This window comes from Rana temporaria, chromosome 7, assembly GCF_905171775.1.
Source record: "Rana temporaria chromosome 7, aRanTem1.1, whole genome shotgun sequence".
Taxonomy (NCBI): Eukaryota; Metazoa; Chordata; class Amphibia; order Anura; family Ranidae; genus Rana; species Rana temporaria.
This window is the reverse complement of record NC_053495.1, coordinates 55,117,382-55,141,084: the sequence shown is the minus strand read 5'-3', so window position 1 is coordinate 55,141,084 and position 23,703 is coordinate 55,117,382. Positions and strand designations below refer to the sequence as shown.

At 43.1% G+C, this 23,703-nt stretch overlaps 1 protein-coding gene across 1 annotated transcript; it reads right to left on the bottom strand.

Moving 5' to 3' along the window:
• Positions 1–631: 631 nt before the first annotated feature.
• On the bottom strand, positions 632–23,400 carry LGALS2 (galectin 2). The gene is made up of 4 exons (XM_040359414.1): positions 23,292–23,400; positions 6,915–6,997; positions 4,321–4,480; positions 632–825 (listed from the first exon to the last, which is right to left on the bottom strand). Exons 1-4 carry the CDS (start codon positions 23,295–23,297, stop codon positions 679–681), a joined length of 396 nt encoding a protein of 131 aa, XP_040215348.1. The 5' UTR covers positions 23,298–23,400; the 3' UTR covers positions 632–678.
• Positions 23,401–23,703: the final 303 nt, after the last annotated feature.

Genomic DNA, 23,703 nt, shown 5'->3' with positions numbered 1-23,703 from the left:
ACAAATTCTACCTTTACCTCAATACAAGTTCTCCCTTTGCCACAATACAAGTTCTACTGATTGCGCCTAGACTGTGTGTATGTTATTATCGCCGCACCACACTGCAGCCACCCACATGCATAGGGCAGAGTACAACTAGCATGCATTGCTCACTCCAAACAAGGGAAGTGAGGGGAAAATAGATTACAGGGCCATGTGGATGCGCATTGATTATTTTTGGAGCATAAGGATATGGTTTAGTGTCACTTTAAACATCATTATGAAATGTAATAAGAAGTTTACGTTGGACTCTATTATCAATTAGTGCTGGTTCGCCCTGGTGTGATTTCTATTGTGACTTGAGTCCCACAGATTCGCATGACAAGGGAGTTCACTTTTATTTTCAACCGTGCCCATTCACATCAAAGCGTCTCTGATTTTGGAAGACGAACTTGCGCTACTTTGGTGCAATTTTTGTGTAATTTGGCTCCATAGAATATGCTAACCACATAACCACAAATGGAATCAAAGTCGCACTACATCGGACTAAAAAAATATCACATCAACATCACATAGCAGTAATGTGAACTAAGTCTTAGTCTGCACAAGACACAATGCACTATATGCACAATGACAGGCTAAAAGGATGAGATTTGTTTGGCAATATCATTTTTATTGAGACAGTTAATAAGGCACAAATTATTCATATTTAAATGAAGTCACTTTAAAGTCCCCTTTGACTGAGAGATATGTAAGTTTATCATGGCCGTGACGATTGGGGAAAGAGATTTCATGACCATCAGGAAGCTTCACATCAAACTTGTCCCCATTTAACTTGATTGAGATCTGCAATGGAAATGAAGCCCTGAATTAATGAACTCTGCTTTACATGAAGAATTCAAACAATTAATCTGCAGCCGAGTGGCATAACTGTTCCATCAAAAATCCCCTCCCTTCTGCTGCAGATGATTCATTTCCTAATTGTTCTTAGAAACGCAATGTATCAACATCTGAATATCCTGATAGGGGATAGATTGGGCAGGAAGACATAATGGCCTCACGGCCAATTATCCACTCTGTCGTGCAAGACTTCCACCACCTTTAAATGTGGAAACATGCGTGTGTATGGGGCGTATGCCTCCTGAAGCAAGCTTGTAGTCTTTGACAATTTCCTGTTGCATTGCTGCAGTCTTTGACAATGTTTTGTTGCATTACATTAACTGAATATTATATATGGACCTTTGGTCCTACATGGTCCTATATTGAGAAAGTTGACTGTCAATGCTTTAGAGATGTAAAGTCTAATGTGCCCAGGCAATGGACACTCAAGTGGGTACACGTTCTTAACACGCAGTAAATGATCTATAAAACAAGCCCTTACTGACCTCTGTAGCTACATGCACTGTGAACAAATCTATCTTTAAAGTTCACTTTAAAAACACTAACGTCCTGTTAGAAACTCAGATTCCACCTATATGTAGAGACTCTGCAGATTTTTATTCTCTAATGCAAACGCATAGCAGGTGCTCTCTAAGGGGAGAGCAGAATGAGCAGAGCTGCTGAGAGAACAACTTGAAGAAGATCTAACAGTAGAATTTGTATCTTACAGTTGCCCCCTATGGGCATTATGAGTATCAACTTACCTCCCTTCCCTCTGGCCGTCTTTGAAGGAGACAAATGATTCCTATCTGCAGCTGGTCCCGGCTGTGAACACTTTCCCAAGACAAGCAATGGCCAGAGGAATGCAGAAGGAGGGAGGGAAATGTCAGCCTATGCTTTCCTCTTGCTGTTGCTTGACTTGGGGAAAGTGTTCACAGCCGAGACAAGCTGCAGCTAGGACCTTATTCAACCAAGCTGCAGCTATTAATCAAAGCTATTGTCGGATCGGCCACAGCAAAAGGGAGGGGGGCAGGACACTACTTAAAATTAGGGTTGAAAGCACTTTGAAATATGGGAGAAAGTACTACATATACTCTGTCCCATGGATGATAGTACTGAAAAAAAATTCTACTGCTAAATTTTCTTTAAAGTGGAGTTCCACCCAAAAATTGAACTTCCACTTTTTGGAATCACCCCCCCCCCCCTCCGGTGTCGCATTTGGCACCTTTCAGGGGGGAGGAGGGAGCAGATACCTGTGTAATACAGGTATTTGCTCCCACTACCGAGGTGACCTATGCCACTTCCGGCGCCTACTCTGTCCTCCCCCACTGTCTTCTGGGAGACACACAGGTCACAGAAGACAGCACGGACCAATGAGGACGTGCAGTGCGACTCGCGTGTGTGCAGTAGGGAACCACGAAGTGAAGCCGCAAGGCTTAACGAGGATGGCTGCGGCAGCAGCCGAGAGTAGACTGACAGATCGGCTTCGGCTGCCGACATTGCGGGCGCCCTGAACAGGTAAGTGTCCATATATTTAAAATCAGCAGCTGCAGAATTTATAGCTGCTGGCTTTTAATATTCTTTTTTTCAGCGTACCTCCGCTTTAAAGACTCTTTCACTTTTGCTGTGAAATGTAATTATTAATTGCATCAAAGTGCCTGAAGCTACAAAGGTTAACTAGATCTTATTTTAAAGCTGAATGACTGTGATTGTTAGGTCTATGCAAATCTTTGAATAGTCAGATTTACTCTCTGAGACTCTCTGAGGCCTAACTGCAGTAATTTTTTGTTTCGATACAATGGGAATGTTTTTAAACCTTTAGGTTTTATGTATGCCTGTGATCCATTTAACCACTTAAGGACCGCCTCCTGCATATTTACGTCGGCAGAATGGCACGGCTGGGCATAAGCACGTACCTGTACGTCCTCTTTAAGTGCCCAGCCGCGCATTAAGGTGAAAAAACATATGTGGATTAGCGCCCCCCCCCCGAGCCCCCGTTTACTTACCTTTCAGTAGAAATATTTGCCAGCACGCCATGGAACGACTTAAATAGCGTCCAAACGGATGTTTTATTGCATGATCACAACACAAAGAAAGTGCAACGTTTCGGAGCCACGTAGGGCCCCTTCATCAGGCATGTTACCTGACCCCTCGAAAGTCCCGCGCTGTGAACACGCAGACTTCTTGGCCGGCTTCTTGGCTCGTTCAATGGTTGATTGAAAGCAGCGCAGCCATTGGCCGAGTGATACAGTGAGTACCTATAGCTGCAGGCTGCATCACTGGAGCGCGCATGAAGGTGGTTAGTTCTTGCGGGAAGGAGCGGAGACAGCCGCCGAGGGACCCCAAAAGAGGAGGTTCGGGGCCACTCTGTGCAAAACGAGCTGCACAGTGGAGGTAAGTATAACATGTTTGTTATTTAACCTGCTTAGTGATATCCCCGAGCGTGACTCGGGGTGGTTTTTCCATGCTACTATCGGTATCCCCGAGTCACGCTCGGGGTAGATGTGCAGAGCGTGCAGCGGCGCGGCTTACCTTTCGCAGCATCCACAGACAAAGTAACTTACCTTGTCCCTGGATCCTGTGATGCATCCCCGCTTTGTGAGCGAGCGGCGTCCTCGCTCGATTCACAGTGTCCCCGTGTGCCGCCGATCTCCGTTCCCTGCGACGTTACGACGCACGGGGGCGGAGAACGGCGCCAAATTCAAAAAAGTAAACAAACACATTACATACAGTATACTGTAATCTTATAGATTACAGTACTGTATGTAAAAAATACACACCCCCCTTGTCCCTAGTGGTCTGCCCAGTGTCCTACATGTTATTTTATATAATAAAAACTGTTCTCTGCCTGCAAACTGTAGATTGTCCATAGCAACCAAAAGTGTCCCTTTATGTCAAAAATGGTTTTAGAGCCGCTAAAAAACAGCGATAATAAATTTAAATCACTTGCAGAATTGTGCGATAGCGATTTGTGGGGAAATTCGTCATAAAAAAATAAAAGTAATGACAGCAACAATTCTGCAACTGAGCAAATTTCAGTGTTTTTTAGTTGATTACATTATTGAATAATTTTTATTATAATTAAATTATTATTTGTTATAATTATTTATTATATTATAATTTATAATTTTGTTTTTAAAAACAATTCATACCTGGGATGCCTACTAGACTCTTGTTTGGTCAGATTTAAATTAGTTATTCCTAAGAATTGCAGGCCTACAGTATAAAACACCAAATTTCCTTGCAAAATAATGGTACCGCTTTTGGTACGTAATTCTAGACAGAATCATACCGCCAGGGAGGTTAAAAATGTTTTATCTTTAGTGTTCCTTTAAGTATTATGATAATATGCCAATCGCAACCTGTTGCAAAGTAACCTTTCCAGAATATTCCAATGTTTATTATAATGACATCAGTATTTGACTGTGTCAGATGACTTATCTTTGACCTCGTCATACTGACCTTGACTTCTGTCCCGGGTGTAAAACACATGTGGCCACTTCTTTCTTCTGAGTCCCAGTTGTTGCAGTTTTTGGAGTTGCACACAATTACATTTTCATTTAGGCGTGGGTTAAAATGTAAACCTAAATCACTGTTGCTTTTTCCCAAATTGAAGGAAAAGCTGTATGGAAAAAGGAAGAACTCACATACATCAAAATCATAGATTATCAGATATAACCAATCATGATCATCCAGAACATAAACATTAGATAGCTTTCTGAAATTATAGACTCCAATAAATTATTTTCTTTATTTTAGCCATTTGTGGACTCTGGGAGAGCAGCATACACCCCAGAACAACTTCATTGAAGTCCAAAGGGTTATGTTGTATGTTTTGATGCTGAGCCCGCTCCCTCTCTACCAATCCAGCATACCTCTGTTACTTCACTCCCAGTAACGGAATGTGGTCCTGCCATGCAGCTAGCGTGGACCTCATTCACTTGTTAACTCCTTCCTTCCCGTAGCATGTGACCAGGCTATGGATCTTTGAAACATGGGTTTGGTTCCAGTTACTACTGGAAACAGACCGCAAGTTAGGGAGCCAGAAACTAGCCCCCTCTCTACTAGAGGACCCGTCCCCTACCCCCATGGCTCTTGCAAGCAAATCTTGGCTGCCAACATTCTGCTTCTGTGTAAAGCTGTTAAATCTCTGGGCTCATCCTGATGGCCTTGGGTACTTCTTGGTTGGTCCAAGGACCCCAGCATCCAGTAGTTTGTGTTTTCTTTGTGTTTATTCAGGAACAATTAGGGGAAATAATCAATAAACTGGGTTCCACTAGCTAAATGTTTTTTATTTTTTTTCATACTCTTGCTTTTTTTCCTGTACTGTCTATTCTTTTTTACCTGACCTTTTACAATGGATCTTGCTGAGAGGGATAAAAAGTGTGGTGCCGGTCATTTATAAGGCACTGGAGAGGGCACGGACTTGTAAAATAACTCTAATGCAGAAATCGAACAGATTATGTCATCCATACTACACAGCACAGATGGACAAATCTCCCACGTGGCTATTGTATTTTGAAAATTTTCCACCCGGCTCTTTTGATTTTTCAATCTAGTGATATCGGGGTGGAGGTAGCCATCAGGGCCATCCACGGCGCAAATTTCAGCTGGTTCCCTAGAGACCAGACAAGATTTGCTCTGTGTATGGCCAGCTTAATACCAGTAATCCCTAGCAGTCTCTTATCAGCCTGATTAGATGGAAAGAGGTGTACCAAGATGGAGGCAGTTCTCAATATGGCTCAGTAGATAAATGTGTACGAGCACCAAAGGACTACCAAAGTAATCACCGGATATTTAGTAAGCACACCATGGATTTTTATTAACCGGTTAAGCCCCGGACCTTTAGGCAGCTAAATGCCCAAGCCAGGTTTTGCGATTCGGCACTGTGTCGCTTTAACAGACAATTGCGCGGTCGTACAACGTGGCTCCCAAGCAAAATTGGCGTCCTTTTTTCCCCACAAATAGAGCTTTCTTTTGGTGGTATTTGATCACCTCTGCGGTTTTTATTTTTTGCGCTATAAACAAAAATAGAGCGACAATTTTGAAAAAAATGCAATATTTTTTACTTTTTGCTGTAATAAATATCCCCCAAAAACATATATAAAAACATTTTTTTCCCTCAGTTTAGGCCGATACGTATTCTTCTACATATTTTTGGTAAAAAAAATCGCAATAAGCGTTTATCGATTGGTTTGTATAGCGTTTACAAAATAGGGAATATTTTTATTGCATTTTTATTAATTATTTTTGTTTTACTACTAATGGCGGCGATCATCGATTTTTTTTGTGACTGCAACATTATGGCGGACACTTCGGACAATTTTGACACATTTTTGGGACCATTGTCATTTTCACAGCAAAAAATGCATTTAAATTGCTTTCTTTATTGTGAAAATGACAGTTGCAGTTTGGGAGTTAACCACAGGGGGCGCTGAAGGAGTTAGGCTTCACCTAGTGTGTGTTTACAACTGTAGGGGGGTGTGGCTGTAGGTCTGACTTAATCGATTGAGTCTCCCTATAAAAGGCATGACTCGATCGATGCAGCCGCCACAGTGAAGCACGGGGAAGCCGTGTTTACATACGGCTCTCCCCGTTCTTCAGCTCTGGGGAGCGATCGCGAGGGGGCGGCTAGAAACGAATAGCCGCACCCTCATCCCGGATCGCTCCCCGCGGGTTTCCGACCGCCGCATGTTACAGGGGGGGTCCCGATCGGACCCCCGTCCCGCGGAAAGGCGGGGACGTACATGTACGCCTATATGCCTGTACGTGCCATTCTGTGGACGTACATATACATGCGGCGGTCGGCAACCGGTTAAAATATCACAAATAAAAGGTAGATTTGGACTTTTCAATCTCCGATTACTTACATTTTTTGGTGATCCTACACAATAATATACTAATTAAAATATGAAGAGCAGGCACTTGCAGATATTTGCAGTGCTTCTTTTACCTGTAAGCAGCTTGTTTAGAGTAATTTGACATGAGTATTGTCTTCATATTCAGCCTTATAGGGGACACAAATGTGCTACAGAATAATGCTACATGAGACTTACTTGCTGGCATTATCTGTGAGTCTGCCCTTCAACTTCAGACTTTCTCCAGATTTGAGCTCCAAGTTCACAATTTCAAATTTCTCCTAATGGATAATAGAAAGGAAAAACAAGAGATAATTTAGGAGTCCTTTTTTATTGTTTTCGGTATATGATAAATCTCAAGATCTTTTTTTTTTTTTAATGCAAACAATTTCACGAGCCATCATATCTTTATCGAAGGTTGTTATTCTTCACCAACTCTCTCACCAGCTGTCATAAAAGGTTTCACCTGCTGGTGGCACTGTTAGATCCTTGGGCCGCAGTACCAATGTCCACCAGCGGGTGTTTCCTGGCATTGTGGAGCAGACATCACCTCCTATGATCAGGCGTCACCTGAGGCTGATTACAGGTGTGTGTATAAATACCCGGCAAGCATTCACATGCTTGCCTTGGTATCTTCCTTGTGCCCTGATCCGTATCGGCTACCTGTGAACCTGATTCTGCAACCTGTAACCTGTGTACCTGATCCTGTTACCCTGTGCATCTGATCCTGATCCTGTCCATCCTGTTACCTTGCCCTGCAGCTTGATCCCGTCCACCTTCTCCCTGTCCTGTCCTGTTCCTTGCCCCCATCTGCTGATCTCCTGTAAATGACCCTGGCCTGGCTACGTTTAAGATTGTGGTACTTCCCTTCTATTGTATATAGTTATTTGTTGTTTGTGGGTCACTGTTTGGTTAGTTGTTCACTGTTCTGTATTGCGGGTGTTTATATATTGTTATCACTTATCTTTAAATAAACGTAATTATTAATTTATGTACGTTTTGGTGTCCTCTGTCGCAGTTCACACGATTCTGGTAACACCTGTTCATGACACCAGCTTTTTTTCTTTTCTGTTTTTCATCTACTGTCTTTGCTGTGTCCTAAAAGTGACCAGGGCTATTAGGAAAAGACTCACTGGCCCAGATTCACGACGGCGTATCTCCAGATACGCCGTCGTAACTTTGAGTCGCGGGGTCTTATCTATGCGCCTGATTCATAGAATCAGTTACGCATATATTTCCCTAAGATCCGACCGGCGTAAGTCTCTTTCACTGTCGTATCGTAGGCTGCATATTTACGCTGGCCGCTAGGTGGCGCTTCCGTAGATTTCCGCGTTGAATATGCAAATTAGGTAGATACGCCGATTCACAAACGTACGTCCGCCCGGCGCATTTTTTTACGTCGTTTACGTTAGGCTTTTTCCAGCGTAAAGTTACCCCTGGGTCTATGAGGCGTACACAATGTTAAGTATGGACGTCGTTCCCGCGTCGAATTTTGAAAATTTTACGGCGTTTGCGTAAGTCGTTCGCGAATAGGGCTGTACGTAAGTTACAGTCACGTCTAAAGCGATGACGATTTGCCGTGTAATTTCGAGCATGCGCACTGGGATTCTTTCACGAACGACGCATGCGCCGTTTAATAAAACACGCCCACATCATCCACATTTGAATTACACGGGCTTCTTTCAGAATACGGAACTTGCGCCCTAATTTACGGCGGCGTAACGAATCTGAGATACGTTACGCCGGCAGAAGGAAACGCAGAGCTACGTGAATCCGGGCCACAGTATTTCCCTGCTGAGAGACCCCTAAAACTGATCTCCAAGTAAATATGCAAGCAATGCTAATGAATGCACATGTGTATTTAATAAATAACAATAATATATTCATTTAAATTCACCAAATGTGAAAACCTTAACTTGCTTTGATATCATTCCCTGTAGAGACGAACTCTCGAAGAGTAAGGAGCACAAGTTGGCAGTCGTGTGTGCTGTATAAGAAATATGCTGACAAAGAAAATACCAGCAGGACAAGAGAGTAGAGGGATGAACTCAAACTTAACTGCAGTTGAGAAGTCAGGTCACCAGGCTATCTGTGATGTATCCTAGGATTGTGTAAAGCTTGGGTTTGCAGTCTCTGGGTCATCTATGTTTGCAGTCATTGGCTACACTATAGGTTGACCAGATATCCCTAGTTTCAGGGGACAGTCCCCTGATTGAAGACACTGGGCCAGATCCACAAATATCCTGCGTAACTTAAATCTTCCGATTTAAGTTACACCGCCGCAAAATTTCTACCTAAGTGCCCGATCCACAAAGCACTTACCTTGAAATTTGCGGCGGTGTAACTTAAATGTGTCCGGCGCAAGGCGTGCCGAATCCCCAGACCAAGTCTGTCCCTGGTTTTGTCCCCAGATTGGATTTAATAGGGGGCAGGGGCAATTTCAAAGACAATCAGTGCAGAAATTAAAATAAAAAAAATTAGAATTACACACCCCTGCACCGCCGTGCCTACTAGCATAGTTGTATGTTTCCCATTATCTGTGCCCCTTTCTAATGATCATGTGCTGGTCGGAGCGGAGGGAATATTTCTTCAGTTTCGGGGCGCATGCCCATTCAGCTCCGCTCGCATGTTCTTCTGCCTTGGCTCAAATCCTGGCCATCCACCTGCCTATCTACTCCCCTTCCCTGGTGGAATGATCTTCCTCCGCTCCTCATCCAGTAGTAGCCGGGGGGCCCAACGAGTAATGCTGCGTACACACTATAGGTTAGTCTGATGAAAACGGTCTAATGGACCGTTTTCATCAGACCAAACCGATCATGTGTGGGCCCCATCGGTTATTCATCCATAGGTTAAAAAAAAAGCAACTTGTTTTAAAATTATCTGATGGATAAAAAACCTATAGAAAAAAACGATCATCTATAGCTATGAATAAGCACTGAGTTATAGTGCGAAACGTCAGCTTTTTTCTGTTTTTTTGGCCGTGGCATGTTGTTTTGTGATCAACTTTTAATAAACCAGGATTTTTTTTGGAGTGCGGCTGTCCCAATCTTCTTTCCTCAAGCCTGCACTATTATTGCATTGCCTGCACCCAAGGTTCGGATCCAAGGATAGTGGCTCTCCGGTCTCCCTGAGCGGTTATCTTTCTCTTTTTATCTTGTTACGGAATTAACACTGTATACTAACTAGTTATGTGTTCACTTGTAGTTCCACCAAACAAACAGCAAATTTCAATTCCAAACCACAAATGTGCTATAAAACTGCCAACAGCAATATACTATAGAGCGAGTAAAACTATTGATTAAGCCTCAGAGAGATCTTAAAGTGTTTAAATAAGAGAGTGCAGATACTGAAGAAAGAAATATATCTACCATTTTATGTAGAATGACAAGATTGGACAGTTGAACCACCATTTGTTATACTTTATTTAACACATGTTTGAACATGGACTGTCTGCTGCGAAATTGTCAGTGTTATATATGAAAAAAACCTGAAGTTAATAAAGAAGTTATCTCACCAAGGAAGAGCTCAGAAAGAAGTAGAAGCTTTGGCCTAGCCAATGCTCTGATTTCAATCCTATTGTGTGGGCATCTTACAGGCAGTTCTGAAAGAATTTTACACGAAGCAGTTGCCAAAATGTTACCAAGTCAATTTAGGAATTCTGGTTGGCAGGGAAATGCCTACAAGAGGTTGTTTCTGCAGAAATGCCTAAAATAAGTCATATCTGTTAAAGAGAAAAATATCAGCTTCATGAGCCCAAAGATGTACTTACTTTTTCCTACGTACACCCATACATCTATTTTTTTAATAACAGATTTAAAAGGCAATTTTTCCCTGTATCCCACCTTTATCTGAAACATACTTTGAAAGAAGATGTAATGTTTCGCTTTTCAAGTATGTTTTGAAAAAGTCAACAGTTTTTATGTTTCGAAAAAGTCAACAGTTCTCATGAGGTGTACTTTCACCTGACTGTATTTGGAGATGTATAATGTATCTAAAAGTACACAATGGCCTTACCATGTGACAAAGATAAACAATATCTACTCCCATAATATGTTTCTAAGTGTGGACAAAATTAATCTAATGCCCGGTACACACAATCCGATTATCGGACGAATGATCGTCCTTTTTTTTTTTTTATTGTTTTTTTTAAACGAATCTCATGTCGAATCTAATGAGTTTACTAAAGTCACGAAAATTATCGTATGACACAATAAAAATTCGGAAGTGATGTCATGTGTTGTAATTAGGGTTGTCCAGATACCGATACCAGTATCGGTATCGGGACCGATACCGAGTATTTGCGCTAGTACTCGTACTCGCGCAAATACTCCCGATACCAAAATAGAATACTTTTTTTTTATTTATTTTTTGTGACATCGAACACAAATTGCATGGCACCATTGGATGGCACTGATAGGTGGCACTGGCATTGATTGAATGGCACTCATAAATGGATGGCACTGATAGGCGGCACTGGCATTGATTGGGTGGCACTGATGAGATGCACTAATAAGCTGCCTCCCTGCACTGATGCACTAATGGGCACTGATCTGCACTGATAGGTGGCACTGGCTAGCTGCACTTTTGGGCACTGGCACCGATGAGCTGCACTGACAGTGATCACTCCTTCAATGATATATAGTTTTCCAGTACCGTATGCTAAAAAACAGCCCCACACCATGATGTACCAGTTCTTCATAATTCTAAAGAAAATATCTTTGGTCTGTATTGTGGTTTGAAAACGGTCACATGACATTAAAAAAAAGTATCGGTATTCGGTATCGGCGACTACTTGAAAAAAAGTATCGGTACTTGTACTCGGTCCTAAAAAAGTGGTATCGGGACAACCCTAGTTGTAATGCATTTGTATTGCATTTTCGAACGACAGCTGTACTAATTAAACGAAAATTGTACGATCTGGCATCGTACAGAAAAAATGTCCGTGCATGTCCAATAGAATAATATCGGAAGAACTGTCCTGATCGACTCTTGAAAGCTCTGTACTAACGATCTGATTATCGTACGATCGATTAGAATACGGCATTTTTCGTACGATTTTCGGATCGTGTGTACGGGGCTTAAGACTACATTTTAAAAAAACGTAGAAGCGAGACTGAACGTGTGCCCCCATAGCGAGCGGCTTGCTCTGGTAGCACATGCAGAAGAGGAGGAGCCAGCAGGTGAAGAGGCTCAGGTTAGTAAAACGTGGGGCTGGGGGGGGGGACGTCATTGGCAGGTGTCCTATGCATTAAGGTGATAAAACACAAACCTTTACAACTCCTTTAAAGTGGAGTTCCAGGCAGAAAGACAATTCGGTCTTAAACAATAGTGCACCAAACCCCCCCCCCACTACCACTTGTTTTTGGATATATATATATATATATATATATATATATATATATATATAAAAATTGGAACTTTTTAGTGCCTTTTCCATGGGTTTATTTCAGGACTTCTGTCCTTTTTCGTCACGTTGAGGTATGTAATTTCCACAAAATGCATTGTGCCCTCCTTCCCCCCGCTGCCTTCTGGGACCTGAAGATGATGGGACTATTTAGAAAGCGCTGCGCGACTTGTGCAAGCGCAGTAGAAAACTGATTTTCTTTACTAGCAGTGCTGGCGCCTGCACAGGAAGCCGATGGACGGATCGGCTTGGGGTGCCGACATCGCGGGCTCGGGTACTGTAAGTGTCCTTATATTAAAAGTCAGCAACTACAGTATTTGTAGCTGCTGACTTTAACATTTTTTCCCCCCCAGGCTGGAACTCCGCTTTAATGTCTGGGTTAGCAAAGGAATTTGATGCACACAAAGTGGATTTATATCCTTTGTGGCTATTAAAGATTATATTTAAATTCATTCTTTTGTGCCTGGAGTTCAAGTTTAACAAGATTCCCAAGCACAATAAATACATTTCCCCCGCAAGATGCCTCGTGAATATAGATGTACTGTATGTTTACACCTATATATATACACGCACACACACTACATTTTTTCTATGTATTTATACAACTGTTTTTCTTTTACACAATTGTGACAATTTGTAAGTCTACAATTTCTAGATTGTAAGCTCTAATGAGCAGGAGCCTCTGATTTCTCCTTTATTGAATTGTGTTGTAACTGTACCGTCTGAACTCATGTTGTAAAGTGCTGCACAAACTGTTGGTGCTATATAAATCCTGTATAATAATAATAATACGGAAAAAAATAAGGTTTTTATTAAACTGTATACAAAATAAAAGGCTCATATGCCCCTGTTAATTAGGCTAAAGGACAATCTGCTGGTTATATATAGATGGATAGTTGTAAACCTCTGAAATGAAAAATGAACAAAGCATATCCTTCTATAGCATGTACTTGCCTTGATTCAAAGCACCTAGTGTGATTTCTGTCTGCTCTCTCATTACTCTACTATCTTCTAGAGCGACTTTTGGCATGCTATGCTAACAACAAGCATACTACACCCCCCCCCCCCCCGCCCCCTTTCCCTCTACTCTTAGATTACACACTATTCTCCTCTGATGTGCAGTGTGTGATGTCAGATCCTCGCCTCATGACTTCTACTGCTGAGAAATAGCCTTTGATGTGTTTTAGAAATCTGTAGAGAAGTGAGGGCTGCAGGTAAACAAGTACAATTTATGCCTGAGGATTTGGTTTCACCAGAGTCTATTTACTTCAGCAGGTATATGTAAAGGTTTACAACAGGGCTCAAGTCCTGCAGGAACGCGTGGGAACGGCGTCCCTGCACTTTTTTCACAGCAGGAACGCAGTTCCCTTTGCAGGACTAGAGCAGCCGAGCTGCCCGAGCCAATCCCTCACTAAGCGGCAATGCCCAGCTCAAGTCACTGTCAGGGGCAGGCAAACCTTAGTGTTACTGGCCGCTTCCTGTATATGGATTCATCGGGTAGTGTATTCTGTCACTTCCTCGATGCCGCAATGTCTCCTGGGAGCTTTTGTCATTGTTCCCAGGAGACATTGCGGAGGTCTGCCGCGAATTATCGCGGGATTTAGAAAGAACTTGCGATAACCTCCGCAATGTCTCCTGGAAACAATGACAAAAGCTCCCAGGAGACATTGCGGCATCAAGGAAGTGACGGAATACCTGCACACTACCCGATGAATCCATATACAGGAAGCGGCCAGTAACATAAAGGATTACTAAGGTACAGTGGATCGTAATTATGCATATGAGCGCATTATTTTTTTTTTTTGGTGGGGGAGTCGATCTTGGGTGGGAGTTCCAACACTTTTTTCCCCAGGACTTGACCCCTGGTTTACAACCATTCTAAGGTACTGTATATGAATGTCTCTTCCTTCAATATAATGTTAAATATATATTCAAATTAACATAGGGTAAAAGTCAAGTACTGTCTAGGCTCCCAATCTCATTGTTGATTAAAGATACCAAAATATTTTAAATATAATAATGGAGAAATTGGCTATTGAAGCAGTCTGTGCATCTTTTTTGGTCTTCAATTATTTTTTGCTGTTGCTTGATGCCAAAAATGTATTTAGCAAAGCGCACTGGGTTCATCTGAAAATGAAAGTCTTCATAACATGTTTTAGAATCTAGGTAAAGCTATTTATAGGCTTTGCCAAACTAAATAATTAACTGAAGTTTTCTTGGCTTTGATAACCATTTCAAAGAGGAAATGAAGGTATGCCTACGTTCACATCAGCTTTTTAACTTTGCCCTAAAACCTCTGGCAATAGTCTTGAGAGGCTTCAAGAGAAAGAGGTGCCCCGGGTCAAATCTATATCTCTCAAGAATTTCTGCCAACTTTTTTGCAGACTTTTCCCTTTTCCTATTCAACTTTGGCAACACTTATCAAACCAATGTTGACGTTCAAAAATCGTATTCAGTTATTACCACGCGATAAGTCTCTAAGGCCAGATTAAAGGGGTTGTAAAGGTTAATTTTTTTTCACCTTCATGCAACGGGCACTGCCTGTTACCCTTAGTGAGAATGACGGTGCCGAGATCTGCCACGATCGAGAAAACGCCCTCGGGGGGGCGACATCGCGGGGCGCCTAGGACAGGTAAGTGTCATTATTAAAGGGGTTGTAAAGGTAATTTTTTTCCCTAAATAGCTTCCTTTACCTTAGTTCAGTCCTCCTTCACTTACCTCCTCCTTCGATTTTGCTTTTAAATGTCCTTATTTCTTCTGAGAAATCCTCACTTCCTGTTCTTCTGTCTGTAACTACACACCGTAATGCAAGACTTTCTTCCTGGTGTGGAGAAAGCCTCTTGAGGGGGCGAGCAGGCAAGTCAGGACACTCTCTACTTTGCAGATAGAGAAAGGAGCTGTGTGTTAGTGGGGGTCCTGACACTCCTGCTCGCCCCCACTCCCCTCAAGAGGCTTTCTCCACACCAGGAAGAAAGCCTCCCATTACTGTGTGTAGTTACAGACAGAAGAACAGGAAGTGAGGATTTCTCAGAAGAAATAAGGATATTTAAAAGCAAAATGGAAGGATGAGGTAAGTGAAGGAGGACTGCACTAAGGTAAAGGAAGCTACTGTATTTATTGGCGTATAACACTCACTTTTTTACCCTGAAAATAGAGGGTAAACTGTGCCTGCGTGTTATACGCAGGGGGCTGTGGAAAGTATTTTTCCTGAAACTTCCCTCTTAAAGTTAGGGTGCGTGTTATACGCCTGTACGTGTTATACGCCGATAAATACAGTATTTAGGGACATTTTTTTTACCTTTACAACCCCTTTAAAAGTCAGCAGCTACAGTGTTTGACTTTTAAAAATCGCTTTAAAGTGTGTCCAAATAAGTCATATTTTGGAGCAAGTGTAAACGAGCCCTTAGGAGACTCATAAGAAGATCGCATTCTCACTGCAGCTCAGGTCTCCCTCCCTTTTAGTTACTGGCAGAGCATAGATGAAGAGACAAAGGGCCAGATTCACAAAGAGATACGACGGCGTATCTCCTGATACGCCGTCGTATCTCCGAGATCCAACGGTCGGATCAATGCGACTGATTCATAAGAATCAGTTACGCATAGATCTCCCTTAGATCCGACTGGTGTAAGTGACTTACACTGTCGGATCTTAGGCTGCAATCTTCCGCTGTCCGCTAGGTGGCGTTTTGTGTTTTACTCGCAACGAATATGCAAATGAGGAGATACGCCGATTCAGAAACGAATGCCCGCCCGTCGCTTTTTTTTTACGTTCGGCTTTTTCCGGCGGATAGTTACCCCTGCTATATGAGGGGTAGCTAATGTTAAGTATGGCCGTCGTTCCCGCGCCGAGTTTCAAATTTTTACGTCGTTTGCGTAAGTCGGTCGGGAATACGGATGGCCGGAATTTACGTTGCCGCCGAAAACAATGACATCCTAGCGACGTCATTTGGAGCATGCGCCTTGGGAAATATCGCCGGCGGCACATGCGCAGTTAAATCGGCGAGGGGATTTAAATTGTACACTCCCCCTAGCCGCGGAATTTGAATTCCGCCGGGGGAGTTACGATCCGCCGGTGCAAGTTTGGAGGTAAGTGCTTTGTGAATACTGCACTAGCCTCGCAAAAGTGCGCCGGCGGATCGTAAATCCCATAGATTACGCGGATCTAAAGATCCGCTAATCTATGTGAATCTAGCCCAAAGTGTTTCCAATACAAGAGGATTGGCAGCCATTTTGCTTAAGACCTGAGGAAAGAGCAGGACTGGGATTGGCTGACATTGTGAGCAATCAGGCTGAACCCCCAACCACCAGACAAGAAGAGGGTCAGAGCTGCAAGGAACTAGAGAGAGAAAAGGACAGTTGATGAGTGAGAAGACTCATGTCGGCACACAATACAGGAGCAGACTAGAGAGGGGAACCCCAGAGTGTTGTGCTACCTCTCCCCTGGCCTTGGAAAAGAAGAAGTGATGGTGGAGCAGAATTATCTAAAAGAAGAGTGATCTGTTCCACAGCCATCGTCGCCCAACTTGGGGCATACTTCCCTGAACGAGAGTTTCACGCTGTACAGAGTTCAGTCCCGTTCAGCCGCGGCATATTTCAGTGTGCCGTTGATTTTGACAGGCTGCAGGGAGCAGGCCTGGTTACTGCACCTATATATTGAGAGACGTGGCATTACAGTTCATAAGCGATCATTATCGTCTCTCCCCCCACCCTCTTTATTGCCATAATAAGTAAATAAAAGAGTCACTATGATACCTTGTACAGCCATAAATATAAATGTAGACATGATAAGGATTTGATACTAGCCATCTGCTATTTTACATGAACTGTTGGAGAGGTTTTGTGATGGCTGGCTTGGTATAGAGGGCAAAGTTACATGTTTTTTGCACCTTTGTTTTGTTAAATATACTATTGAATGGGTGCAATAAAGTAGCTAGGTGACAGCATTATATCCGGCATCGGTTAGGGATAACATACTACCGACACTTCTTGCCCATCTACTCAACAAAACCTTTCTAACCAATGAATGGAGATGTGTGAATATTTTTATACTTGTCTGATTTTATCTATGTATAAATAAACTTTGTGGCCCGGATTCATAAAGGAGTTACGTCTCCATATACGCCGTCGTAACTTCGAATGCGGGCCCTCGCATCTTGGCGTCTGATTCATAGAATCAGATACGCCTCAATGTTGCCTAGATACGAGCGGCGTAAGTCTCAATATGCAATATTTACGCTGACCGCTAGGGGCGCTTCCCTAGACTTCCGCGTTGAATATGCAAATTAGGTAGATACGCCGATTCAGAAACGTACGTCCGCCTGGCGCATTTTTTTACGTCGTTTACGTAAGGCTTTTTCCGGCGTAAAGTTACCCCTGCTATATGAGGTGTAGCCAATGTTAAGTATGGACGTCGGGTCAGCGTCAAATTTTGTGTCGTTTACGTCGTTTGCGTAAGTCGTTCGTGAATAGGGCTTTGCGTAAGTTACGTTCACGTCGAAACCAATGAGGCTTTGCGGCGTAATTTAAAGCATGCGCACTGGGATACGTCCACGGACGGCGCATGCGCCGTTAGTAAAAAAAACGTAATTTACGTGGGGTCACCATTCATTAACATACAACACGGCCACTGCCTGGATAATTTGTATTACGCGGGCTTACGCCGGACCACATACGCTACGCCACCATAACTTAGGGCGCAGGTTCTTTCTGAATACAGAACCTGCCTCACTAAGTTACGGCGGCGTAGCGTATCTGAGATACGCTACGCCCGCACAAAGTTACGCCGGGCTTTCTGAATCCGGGCCTATATGTTTTATATTTAGTGTTTCTATTATTATTTGTTGGCACCATAAACAATTGTGGCCTGTATATACTACTGAATGTGTTTATTGCAACCTCTTTATAAGTGGGAAAAAACTGTTAAACCAGAAAAATTCATGGCGCTCCTAACTTCATATAGTGCAGCCAACACATTTTAAGGTCGCTGCTCTTATGCCGCGTACACACGACCGTTTTCCGGGTTCTAAAAAATTACGTTTTTTTAAACGTCAATAAAAACGATCGTGTGTGTGGGCTTCAGAGCTTTTTTTGGGTTCTAAAAAATGGCCATGCTCTATTTTTTCACAACGTTTTTAACGTTTAGAACGTTAAAAACGTCAGAAGTGGCTGGAACAGCTGCCCTCATTTGCATGGCTCCACCATCCCTCTCATTCCAGCCAGCAAGAGTCAATCCTCCTCTCCCAGTGCTGCTGCATCAACTGCCGACAGGAACCTCTCATGAGGACTTCACTGACCACTAAATGCTCAGTGCGCCCCTGGGCACTGTATGCATGTAGTGACAGGTGCAGCCAGGAAAGTTTTTGTACCCTGGGCAAACATTTTCTTGAGCCCCTCCTTTCAATTTAGCACCCCCCATCATTACACAAGACCCCTTCCCCATACTACCCCCATCTTTTTACATGACCCCCTCCCCCATATTACCCCCATCATTCAACACGACCTCTCCCCTATACTATCCCCATCATTACACAAGATTCCTCCCCCTTACTGTCCCCATTATTACACAACCACCCCCATAGTACCCCCCATAATTACACAGGACCCCTTCCCCATACTACCCCATAATTTATCATGACCCCCTCCCCTATACTACCACTATCTTTACACAAGACCCCTCCCCCATACTTGCCCCATCATTACACAGGACCCATCCCCCATATTACCCCATCATTACACAGGAATCCTTCCTCAATACTACCCCCCATTATTACACAGGACCCCTTTCCCACATCATTACACAGGAACTTCTCCCCCATACTAACCTTGTCATTAAACACAGGGGTCATTGGGTGAGGAGACAGGGAGGGGGTTTTTTGTTGAGGGTGAATTGGCAGGTAGAAGGGTTATTGTTGAAGGTGGAGAGGCAGGGAGGGGGTTATTTGTTAAGGGGGGGAGAGGCAGGGAGGGGGTTATTGTTTAGGATAGAGAGGCAGGGAGGGGGGTTATTTGTTGAGCCTGGAGAGGCAGGGAGGGGGTTATTTATTGAGGGTGGAGAGGGAGGGAGGGGGGTTATTTTGTTGAGCCTGGAGAGGCAGGGAGGGAGTTATTTGTTGAGCGTGGAGATGCAGGGAGGGGAGTTATTTGTTGAGGAGGGAGAGGTAGGGAGAGGGTTATTTGTTGAGGGTGAAGAGGCAGGGAGGGGGGTTATTGTTTATGGTGGAAAGACAGGGTGGGAGTAATTTGTTTAGGCTGAAGAGGCAGGGAGGGGGGTTATCGTTTATGGTGGAAGGACAGGGAGGGGGTTATTTGTTTAGGGTGAAGAGGCAGGGAGGGGAATATTGTTTAGGATGGAGAGGCATGGAGGGGAAATGCAGCAAGGGTGGGGAGAGGAAAGGGGGGTCTTTGAGATTTGGGAACCCCACACTACAACACTCAGCATACATGCCCTCCCGACTCCAAGAAGTTCTGCAGCAGCTGAGAGATCCAGGGAAAGTTGTCCGGGGAGGGGAAGCATGTCGCCAGGAAGAAACTCAGACTGAGCTAAGAGGGAGGGGGGGCTGATGCAGTAGGGGGTGGGGCCAAAGCATGTCATTGGTTGCTAGGACGCTGACGGTCCTAGCAACCAATGACTGGAAGAAAATTGAAGTGGAGGGGGAGATGCAGAGAGCGCAGGCATGCAGGGATGCTCACTGGCTGCAGTGTGTGAGAGTACACATTGCATTCACATTGCATTCCACTGAGTGTACCCCACCGTGCTGGGCACTCGCAGTTCACTCTGCTGTGTGTTAGGAAAGCGAATTAAATATGGCACAGTGGCAACAATTGATGGACACAGTAGCTGCATTTGATAGGCACAGTGGCTGCAATAGATGTTTTTTTTTTTCAGAATTTTTGTTTGTTTGCACCCCCCCCAAAAAATGTTGAGCACCAGCCGCCACTGTTGTAAAGTCATGGGGGTGGAACAGGAAGGAGGAAATATAACAAGCTCAGTTTTAGAAAGATTACGTTTGAGGAAGTGGCGTGACATCCATACCGATATGTCATTCTGTAAGTGATATGATATGGAAGTTGGAGTACCCGTAATACTTATCTGGGTTCTAAGGTGCAGTATTTTATCATTGGGATAAGGACAGAGATTGCATCTCAGACTTGGCATAATAAAAAAATAAAAGTTCCCTTCAAGCTAAATGCAGACATTTGATATGTGGCAAAACATGAGCAATACAGCAATGCACAGCAACATGCTCACACCACCATAAGTGGTGTGAGCCATTAAGGCGTTTTTTTTTTTTTACTGTAAAAAAAGTGCAGGTACACTAATAGGTGCATTGTGGTGCATTGAAAACTCATTCAAAATGAGTTAGCTGTCTAACTACAGTGCACTTCTGCGTACATACGTGCAGTAATGCACTACAAATATGTGAATCCTGCCCTACCATGATTCCTAACACACATCTTGATTTTCAGGCAATTTAATATTGTAAAATATATTTATTTTACTTTTATGTACCTTATACTCAGATCTTAATTTAAAGATTTGAAAGCAGAACAAAAAAAATTCATCAATAAGTTACAAAAGCATCTGCTTACCTGAGGCTCTATTTTGCGTTTGGTCCCCTAACTGACAGATAATCTAATAATCCACATTGGATATTGGTCAGTTTGTAATACAAGAGCTTCCATGTACCCTTAGGACTTTACCTAAATTCCAGTATAACAGTGGGAGATGAATAATGCCAGGGCTACAAGTCAGATCTGAATACCTGGTTTCTAAGGCTCCGTTTCCACTAGTGCAAATTGTAATGCTTCTTTGAAAACAAAGTCTCATGACAAGTCACAGCCCATAGATTTCAATGGCACCCGTTCCCATCTACGTGTCTTTGAAAATCAGTGACTTTGAAAAGGTGCCTGCACTACTTTGATGCGACTAGTTGGATCAAAGCTGCACTCAAAGTCGCACTCTAAATCGCACGCCTTTGGAGTCTCAATAGTGGAAACATAGCCTAATGCCTCATACACACGACCGTTTTTCTCGGCAGGAATTCCCGACGGGATTCCTCTCAAGCCTGCCTTGCATACACACGTTCAGGCCAAATACCACACGACCATTTAAACGGCGCCACCCTTTGGGCTGCTTTTGCTGATCCTCGTGTTGGTAAAAGTTTGGTGAAAGACGATTCACGCTTTTCAGTCTTCGTGCTTTACAGGCCGTTACAGCGTGACGAATGTGCGATCTCCATTCTGAATGCTAGTTTTACCAGAACAAGCGCTCCCGTCTCATACTTGATTCTGAGCATGTGCCTTTTTTTCCCCTCGGAAAAGCATGCACACGATCGTTTTTCACGATGAGAAAAAGACCTCCGGGAATCCCGGCGGGAAAAAAGAGAACATGTTCTTATTTTTCCCGCCGGGATTCCAGGCGGTTTTTCTGTCGGGTACACTGCGATGGAGCATACACAGGGCCGGTTTTCCCAGCCAAAAGCTGTCATGGCAGTTTTCCCTACGGGAAAACCGATCGTGTGTATGAAGCATAAGAGCTTTATCCCCTTGTTGACAATTATCTCATCTGTAGTACGCTCAATTCAGTAAAGGTATTTATTAACAAAAGGTTAAATCTCGAAGAACATGTTAAAAAACATGTTAAAAATGCACACAAAGCAACAGCCCAAATCTGTTTCCTAGGAGAGACTTAAGCCCCTGGTGACAGTCACTGACGCCAATAAGGTGTTTGCCAACAAGAGGTTAAATCTCTCAGAAACAGATTTAATTGGCTGTGTAGCTCTAGTCTAGTGCTGGTCATACATTAGAAGAATTTTGTTTTAAACATTTTTATTTTCAGAACTTTAACTTGATTTTATAAGCATTGGTGGGGTCAAATTGATGTGCACTTTTGACCGTGGTGCTGAGAATGGAGAATTTTTCTCAGTCTTCCAGTGAATGTGCTGTTTGTTTGGAAAAGTCCTTGTGTTCCAAAATCAAATGTTAAAAGCAAATTAACGTTTTGAAGTACTTGAAATTGTACTGAGAAGTTTTTGTATGATATAGGTCCGTCGGGCAATGTTCTAGGTTTGGGTAAGAGGTGGATGGGTACACAACATTCGTCAGAAGTGTACTGTAGTCTGTACCCCCACTGGGGAGATTTCCCCCAATTCCTGTTTTTGTGACAACACAAGAAGTGAGGAGGATCTCTCAAACAGGGACACTTACAGCAATACATTTTTCAGGTGAACATCGGCTGATTGGATGCAGTCGATGTTCTTCTGAAATAAAAAAAAATCCTGCAGGCTACTCTATCAAAAGTAGATCATGTATGTGATCGAGTTTTGTCGAATGGAGCAGGGTCATTCACTGAACGAATTTTAAACGGTTCCTCAGCAACTGGCCTAAAATTATGTCTTTATTGTACAAATAAAATCCAAAAAAACAACCAAAGCGATGCAGTCAAAATGAAGTGAACAACAGGAAAAAGGTGGCTGACATGTTTCACATCAAGTTACTCGTAGCTATGATTAAGCATCACATTATGTGAAACATGTCGGCCACCGTTTTTCCTGTTGTTCACTTCATTTTGACTGCATCGCTTTGGTTGTTTTTTTGGATTTTATTTGTACAATAAAGACATAATTTTAAGGAGTGCGGCAGTCCAGGATCTTCTTCTATCCAATGCACCTAAACATTCATGGAGCATTTTGCCACTATTGCTGTGCAATTTGGGATTGTGGGTAGAATCTGCCTGAGATCCCAAAACGCCAGATGTGAATGGGGCCTAAATGAACAAATTTGACAGTTACGCTATGATCCAAATCAATGATTCTGCCAGTACTAGTGTTATAAAAAGCCAGAAAGCTAGCATTATCAGAAGCAGCCAAGCAATAGCAGCCTCCATATGTCCGCCAGCGCTGGTTTTCTGAGGGTCCGGATACCTATAGTTCCTGAGGTTTCCATTATGTGCATCGTTCATAGGATGACTGGCATCACACGTAAAATGCACTATACATACTTTTGTATTTTAATGCATGGTACTACATAGGAACTTCCCTACCAGCTACTATATTCACTATATTAGGAGGCACTCAAAAAAAAAACATCACTACAAATCATCATGGAACATGTGTAAAGGACCCCTGTACTGAAAGAAATATGGAGATTGCTAGTGCTAAAAATGAACTTACAGACATGGTGGAGCTCTGGATGACACAGGTTTTGGTGGAGCTCTGGTTGGCAGGGGTTTTGGTGGAGCTCTGGTTGGCACAGGTTTTGGTGGAGCTCTGGATAGCTGAACAAAGCTCCTTCCTACTGACCGGTACCCTTATATATATCCTGTTTATTCGTTCCTTCTGAGAAAGTTATAATTTAACAGATATTGATGTAGGTGCAGTCAGGACTTTGAACAGTGTCCGTTTCCTTTATCTCATTAAATCTGACCATTTCTGGGGGTGGTTCAAGCTAATTTGTCATGGAACAATCATGTTTCGCAACAATAGTGATATCACCGGAGTGTCCCTGAGATAGGAATCAATCAACAATGCAAATGTTAAACAATCAGAAAAAAATTATGGTGCCTTGTCATTACAGCCACTCTCA

Coding starts and splice junctions, on each gene's coding strand:
- LGALS2 (XM_040359414.1), bottom strand. Junction 4,481..6,914: donor CTCACAGATAATGCCAGCAA/GTAAGTCTCATG, acceptor TTTTCCATACAG/CTTTTCCTTCAATTTGGGAA. Junction 826..4,320: donor CACCCGGGACAGAAGTCAAG/GTCAGTATGACG, acceptor TTTCCATTGCAG/ATCTCAATCAAGTTAAATGG.